Here is a 7,312-nt window from a genome sequence, read left to right on the forward strand (position 1 = left end):
TCAGTATTGTCATGACTAGGTAGTCCAAGATGAAATAAAGGCCACCAGTCTACAATGTGTTATGGTGAGATTCTTCAAGTTTGCACAGTGGGAGAAAAGACCAGCACCCTTGTCAGTATTATCATAATGCAATGAGACATAACTGAGATTTAAGCGGCGTGTTCCGATCAACGTTTATCGACATTGTTATAGGTGATAAAAGGAAGGTGGGAGGCAGCCACGTTTCATCAATTTAGGTGGTAAAAGGAAGGTGGGAGGCAGCCACGTGTACTTTCATTTTGATTTAAGAGAAGAGAAAATATCTATTACAAAAATTTAATTTGAATCGGAGAATCTATTGGCACATCAAACCCATTTATTCACACACTTTTTCAATTCAATACGCATCGCCTATACGATGTGTATCTATACAACCTAATAAAAGCCATACACAGGGGATACATGTCCACGTACTAGGGCCTCAATTTCTCATTTTCCCGCCAATTCTATAATCCCTTCATTTCCATGTGGTGAACCCCTACCCGGGATTTGAATCACTCATTCGGGTCGATAAGTTCATTCCATATATAAAGCAATAACCCGCTCCTTTTGTTTCCACATTCTTCATCTTCTCACATACGGTTTGTCGATTAGGGTTTTTTTTTTGTTCTTCTCATCAGACAATCCATCATCGACGACACAACTTGATAGTCATCGACATCATACTCAAATTCTCGCATACGGCAAGGTCGATTAAGGCTTTTCTTTGTTCTCACCGAAGAATCCAACATCGACGGTACAACTTCATAATCATCAATCATCATATTCTAATTCGTTATTAATTGTTGTTAATATACTGTGTAATTTATCGATTTTTTAATAGATTTCCTGTTTATAACATCTTCATCACAATGTTGTTTTCTTCTTATTTTGATATTTTTTTTTATATATCATCTGATTTGGTATGTTTATGTAACCTGTGTTTGTAGGTTTTCAATATGACAGAAACTTCATCAAGGTAATTTATGTTTATCGTCTTCATGAGATTTTTTATTATATCTTTGAATTCCTATGGTTAATTTGTAGATTATGTAAAAAAAATTTAATTATGTTAATTTTTAGGATTCTTATGATTTGTTATTAGATCTTATGTTTATAACATCTTCATCTTATTGTTCTTTTGTTCGTTTTTTTTTTTTTTTTGTTATTTTCTTATAGAAAATCTGTTTTGGTATGTTTATGGAATCTGTATGTGTTTATTGTCTGTTTTGGTATCTTTATGTGATATGTCTTTATATTCGTTGTCTGTTTATTATTTATGCTTTTCGTCTTCCTGAGATTTTTGTTATTTCGTAAAAGTCTTTTGGTTTATTTTTAGATTCTGTATTCGTTATCTTAAATTTTAGGATTTGTTTATTATATTTCCTGTTAATAACCTCTTCATGTCATTGTTCTTTTGTTTGGTTTTTGTTATTTTCTTATATATGATGTTATTTTGTATGTTTATGTAATATATGTGTTTGTATTCATTATCTTTATATTCTTTATGTTTAACGTCTTCCTGAGATTTTTCTTATTTCATATAACTCATGTAGTTTGATTTGTAGAATCTGTATTCGTTTATCATCTGATCATTTTTTGCAACAGTAAGATTAACATGTTATGGTTTATTATTTTCTTCTTTTTTGAATCAGTATCAGAGATCCTTCTTTCTGTAGGTATATGATTCGAGCAGACGGAGTTCTTCTGGTAAGTGAGAAATTGTTATATGAATTATAATGCCTGTTCTTTGTTATACTGAAAGACAATTTATTATTATTGTATTGTTTATGTTTATATTATAATTCATTTTTACTTATTTGCTTTATAAGGCGATTCCATCTGACGCCGCGTGTAAATTGTGAGGTACGGATAAAACGCCTACAAATGTTCTGCTACACACTGAGGATGGCCGATCATTTATTGTTTTTATAAACGAAGCAAAAGGAAAGCTTTTCCTTTTCCATGGTTGGTCGAATGTTGTCATACATTTACGACTAAAAAAAGGATGTTTGGTAATCATCAATCCTGTAGATTCTACTACATTCAAATTATCATATTTCGTTGATGGTGTGAGTCGTAGCTCTTTCTGGACATCTCTGGCGTCTACATCATCTCACTTTAGTGTAAGATTATTTTTTACATTCAATTTATTTTTTTAATATATTTACATTTATTTTCTGAACTGATTAGAAAAATAACCATTTTATTTTTTCTTATCATTTCTACAGGTCATTCCTGATTGTATCCTTCCGAAGTGCTATAATTATACATCAAATGATGTAAATTCAATTATATATATTGGCAATAAAATGTTTTACGTTAAGATTGAAACAGTTGGTGGTAAAGTCGGTTTTACCAATGGTATTGATGTAATTGTTCGTGAGTTTCATTTGGAGGCCGGTTGTTGTTCGGTATTTACAAAATTTTTTGGTATTTTTTTCCATTTAAGAATTTTTGGTAAAAACTGTGTTGAAAAGAATTTTGCTGATGTAGATGTACAGACGATAAATATACATTTGTCTGATATTTTATATATTAAATTATTATATAATGTATGTAATAAATGTATATTTATATATTGAAGCATTTGACTCTGAATTATTAGAATTGTTAAATAAAAAATAAATCAAAAAAATATATAAAAAAAGTTTAAAAATACTAAACCTCATTCTAATTTCTTATATGAGATGATACTTACGTACTTCACACTTATAGTTGTTTCATTCTATTACATTACTGGTAGTAGTGAATGGTTTTAATAAATTGATCACAATTTAATACAACATATAACAATTATACTTAAGAATGTATATATTAAGAAATTAGGATATTAAGATACAAAGATAGCTGTTTATTTAAAAAAATATATATTAACATGGTTGTTTATGTACAAATGTTAAAATTATAATAATAGTTAGAACCCTGTCTATTTTGTGATTCTCAATTTGTATTAATATAAAATTGATGATTTAAGATTGTAACAGTCTTTATATAAATCGGTCTTATATATAAAATATTTATTTAAATATTAAACGGGAAACTGAATCATATATGTGTAATTGATAGTAATCCTTAAAATAAGTAACTTATCCTAAAATAGGTTGATATATTTTTTGAAAGAATATGTAATTGATTCAAATTTTATTTGACTGTTTTTTTAGAACTTCTGTAAATATGTTAATGATGTTATTAATATAAATGATTATATTGATATTTTTAGAACTTCCGTAAATAAGTTATTCTAAAATAGGTTAATCTATTTTTGAAAGAATATGTAATTGATATTATCGATTATTCATATTGATTATTGATTATTGATATTGATGATATTGATATGGTATTGATATATTGAAATGTTATATGATATGTTATTTTAGCTAATAGTATGGTTTTCCTTATATAACTTTTTATATTGCTCCTATAAGTATTTTGCTACACTCCATTCTTTTCCACATTGTTTCATTCATATTACCGCATTGTTTTGGTTAGGTGTTAATCTTACACTTCTTATATAGGATAATGTTTTTGCACTAAAACAGTCTTTTGTTAAACTCTGTTTTCGTCCATAGTGTTTCTGCATATTGTTTTTTTTTAATATTTTGCATTGGTCTTTGGTTTTTCTGATTAGTATATTGAAGTATGTTTTGTGACATGTCATAGATATTATGGAGAACCAGAACATAACTATGTTGAGAGCTGTTGATGCTTTTCAAGAACAGTTTTCGGTCAAGGTTAGGGTGATCAGGGTTTGGGAACACCCTGAGAGGAGAAATCCCAGTCAACTTTACTCAATGGACATGATTCTAATTGATGAAGAGGTTTATTTATTTTTTTCCATATATTTTCACATTTGTATTTTATTATACTATTTGATGAAGAGGTATTTTATTATTTTTTTCATGCATGATACAGGGTACAAAGATGGAGGCTAACTGCTTGAATTGTGTGTTACCACAGTTTCTTCTAGCATTAGTGGAAAAGCGATGTTTGATTGTTAGGAATCCAACAATAGGTTTTAATAACTCTAGATGCAAGTATGTTGACAATCAAAACAGGCTATGTTTCCAGAGTACAACCCAAGCTATTGAATGTGAAAATTTTGGTGGATCTCCATACGGCTTTGATTTCGTGAGCTTTGCAGACATCTTGAACAATACTGTTATTTCAAATGTTACAGTCGGTATGTATATAAAATATTGTTTGCAAAATATAATTTTTTTCATGCAATTTTTTTTACCTACTAACCACATCTTATTGGTCGATATTGTATTGTTGTAGATGTTATTAGTTATTTGACTCGATCATTTCCAAAAGAGACTGTAACTAACAAAGCAAGTGGGAAGCAACCTGTGAAAGTTACTATAGAGATTTCTGATCTGGAGTAAGCATCCTAATAATTTTCTTAGAATACAATATACATATTATTGTTACAATTAATAGTAATTATAGTAATAGTGTTTTACAAAAATTATATAATGCCACATATGAAACTTACAATGTACCTTTTTTATGAAATATTCAGGCGTCGGACAGTATTTCTTACCCTGTGGGATCAATACTGTGATCAAGTTTTGTCGTTCTTTGAAAGTATCAAAGGAAAAAATGTTCATGCCATCATTATATTGCAGTTTGGAAAGGTCAAGTGGTGGAATGGTTTGTATTCTTTTCTTAGTAATTTCTTTTGTTTGGTGTTTAACTGTACTTGAATTCTTCGAGTTTAAAGTTTTTATTTACATTTATTTTATTTTACTATCTCACGGTTTGTTACTAGGTGTCGCGTATGTTAACAATTCATACACGGTTAGTCGGCTTTTTTGCAATCATGATTGTCCTAAAGTTGATGAGTTCAGAAACAGGTTCACAACAAACATTCGATATATTATTTCTTATTTAACTTATTCTTATTTAATTTTTAAGAGTGGGGATCCTACGGAAAGTGTGTTTTTCCTAGAAAGTCTAGGAAGCGATCTGGGCCATCCAATGTGTGTGTTTAATGGTTGAGATCATCTTGGTGGCATTTTGGTAATATGTGTTTCTTAAAAATAGGATTATTTAATTAACCAGGGGTAGATATGTCATTTAGCTTGTTTTAAATATGAAAATAATTGTCATTCCATAACCACCCCACATTTCATGCGATTTTTCTCTCTCTCTCTCCCTTTCTCTCTCTCTCTCTTCCTTCTATCCTTCATGAAGAAACACATCAAGAAAACACATCGTATTAATCTGCTTGCTGCTAAAACACAACGTCAAGAAATCCTCCAGCATTACCAGCATGGATGGTAAAACACATCGTATGAATCTGCTTGCTGTTAAAACACAACTGTATGAATCTGAATGCTAAAACACAACTCTATGAATCTGATTGCTGTTAAAACACGACTGTATGAATCTGAATGTTAAAACATAACTGTATAAATCTGCTTGCTGTTAAAACACAACTGTATGAATCTGTTTGCTGTTAAAACACAATTGTATGAATCTGAATGCTAAAACACAACTGTATGAATCTGTTTGCTGTTAAAACACAACTGTATTAATCTGAATGCTAAAACACAACTGTATGAATCTGCTTGCTGTTAAAACACAACTGTATGAATCTGCTTGCTGTTAAAACACAACTGTATGCATCTGAATGCTAAAACACAACTGTATGAATCTGATTGCTGTTAAAACACAACTGTATGAATCTGAATGCTAAAACACAACTGTATGAATCTGCTTGCTGCTAAAACACAACTATATTAATTTGCTTGCTGTTAAAACACATCGTCAAGAAAACGGAGATGATACGAACATTATTTGAATGGTGATGATGAACTCGGATATGGTGGAGATGGAGAAGTGTTTGATGATGACGAAGACGAAGAAGGAGAAGGTTGCGAAATACAAAAAAATCTTGGAGAAACAGTTTCCATAATTTTAGGCATTGTTAGTTAATGAGAGATAAAATTCCAAAAATAAAATAAAATGTCAAATTACACAAGTGCCCTTTTAGTTAAAATCCCTCCATGCCACGTGTCACATTCTTTTTGCTTCCTAGACTTTCTAGGAAAAACCCACTTTCTACCCAACTCCTCCTCAATTTTTAATATTTATTCATATTCTGATGAACGTATACTTTAGTATAATATATGTTTTATTATTTTTTCAACAGTCTGATTGCAAACTCTGTTGAGGTTAGTGAATCCACGAGCCTTGGTTCCATGGCAAAATCTGTTGAAGAGGAATTCTTGGAGGGAAAAGATTTTTTCAACATTTCTGATGTTTTTTCGATTACGACGGTATATTTTTTGTTAATACTAAATTGCAGACTACATGTTAACTATATAAATTAATATCTTATTACATACTTATGCATGTTTGCAAGGTCATTGTTGTGGGGAATATAATGGGTATTTATAAAGATGAAGGATGGTTCTATGAGGGTTGCAATAGATGTAACAAGAAGATCAACAAAGTTGTTCATCTGAATGATGACACACAGGAATCAGGTTCAGGTGTAACAAAGGAGGTTCTTACCTGTCTCTCTGATCGTTGTGCTTTTAAAACTATAACTTTTTCTCTCAAGTAAGTGAATATACCTTGCAAAACTTTTTTTACATGCACGACCTATTTTTATTATGTTTTAATATGAACATACCAACATTCACTAGGTATAAGATTCAACTTAGGGTTCAAGACCCTTCTGCCTCTGTTACACTTACTTTGTTTGATCGCGAAGCACGGAAGTTGGTAGGAAAGTCTATTGAAGATATTCTTATTGCAAACCCTGAATTTGTATGTTTACATTTAGTAGCCTTATTGGTTATATTCTATATTTACTTAAAACTTCATATTTGTTGATAAATATTATATTTTGTCAGCGTTCTGATGCTTTGAAGATTCCTGCTAAAGTAGATGCGTTGGTTGGCCAGAATGTTGCTTTTAAAATAGACGTTACCAGTTATGTCTTGAAGTATAACATCCATAAGTATGGTATCACCAAGCTGACAGTGGATCCTAACGTTATATCTCAACTTCAAGAGAAACAACTTCTTGAACAGTACTGCTAGTTCAAATGTTACAGTCGGTATGTATATGGCATGACTGTTGGACGCATGTATATAACCTGAGCATGACATACACATGATATTTGTGGTCCCTTATACGTGCCGCTACAACGGGATTTGTCAGTGCTACACCCGTGGTGTAGTGGGCATTAACTGTATGGCTATGTAAGTTACGTGGTAACGTTGGGTTATGATGACATGGGCGGGTATAAGTCATGCTTAATTGATGTGATTTATAA

The 7,312-nt window shown here is 30.7% G+C and overlaps 1 protein-coding gene across 1 annotated transcript; it reads left to right on the top strand.

The window, feature by feature from the left end:
* The first annotated feature begins 3,686 nt into the window (after nt 1–3,686).
* On the top strand, nt 3,687–7,076 carry LOC110945084 (replication protein A 70 kDa DNA-binding subunit D-like). Its single transcript, XM_022186721.1, has 9 exons — nt 3,687–3,839; nt 3,934–4,201; nt 4,300–4,402; nt 4,544–4,674; nt 4,793–4,877; nt 6,179–6,305; nt 6,392–6,591; nt 6,678–6,801; nt 6,888–7,076. Exons 1-9 carry the CDS (start codon nt 3,687–3,689, stop codon nt 7,074–7,076), a joined length of 1,380 nt encoding a protein of 459 aa, XP_022042413.1.
* Nucleotides 7,077–7,312: the final 236 nt, after the last annotated feature.

The sequence above is a fragment of the Helianthus annuus genome, chromosome 6 (genome assembly GCF_002127325.2).
Source record: "Helianthus annuus cultivar XRQ/B chromosome 6, HanXRQr2.0-SUNRISE, whole genome shotgun sequence".
Lineage (NCBI taxonomy): Eukaryota > Viridiplantae > Streptophyta > Magnoliopsida > Asterales > Asteraceae > Helianthus > Helianthus annuus.

Excerpts from the sequence above, each read along its gene's own strand:
- LOC110945084 (XM_022186721.1), top strand. The coding sequence starts at position 3,687 with ATGGAGAACCAGAACATAACTATGTTGAGAGCTGTTGATGCTTTTCAA. Across the intron at positions 3,840-3,933 it reads TGATTCTAATTGATGAAGAG|GGTACAAAGATGGAGGCTAA; the intron begins GTTTATTTATTT and ends TGCATGATACAG. Across the intron at positions 6,802-6,887 it reads TTATTGCAAACCCTGAATTT|CGTTCTGATGCTTTGAAGAT; the intron begins GTATGTTTACAT and ends ATATTTTGTCAG.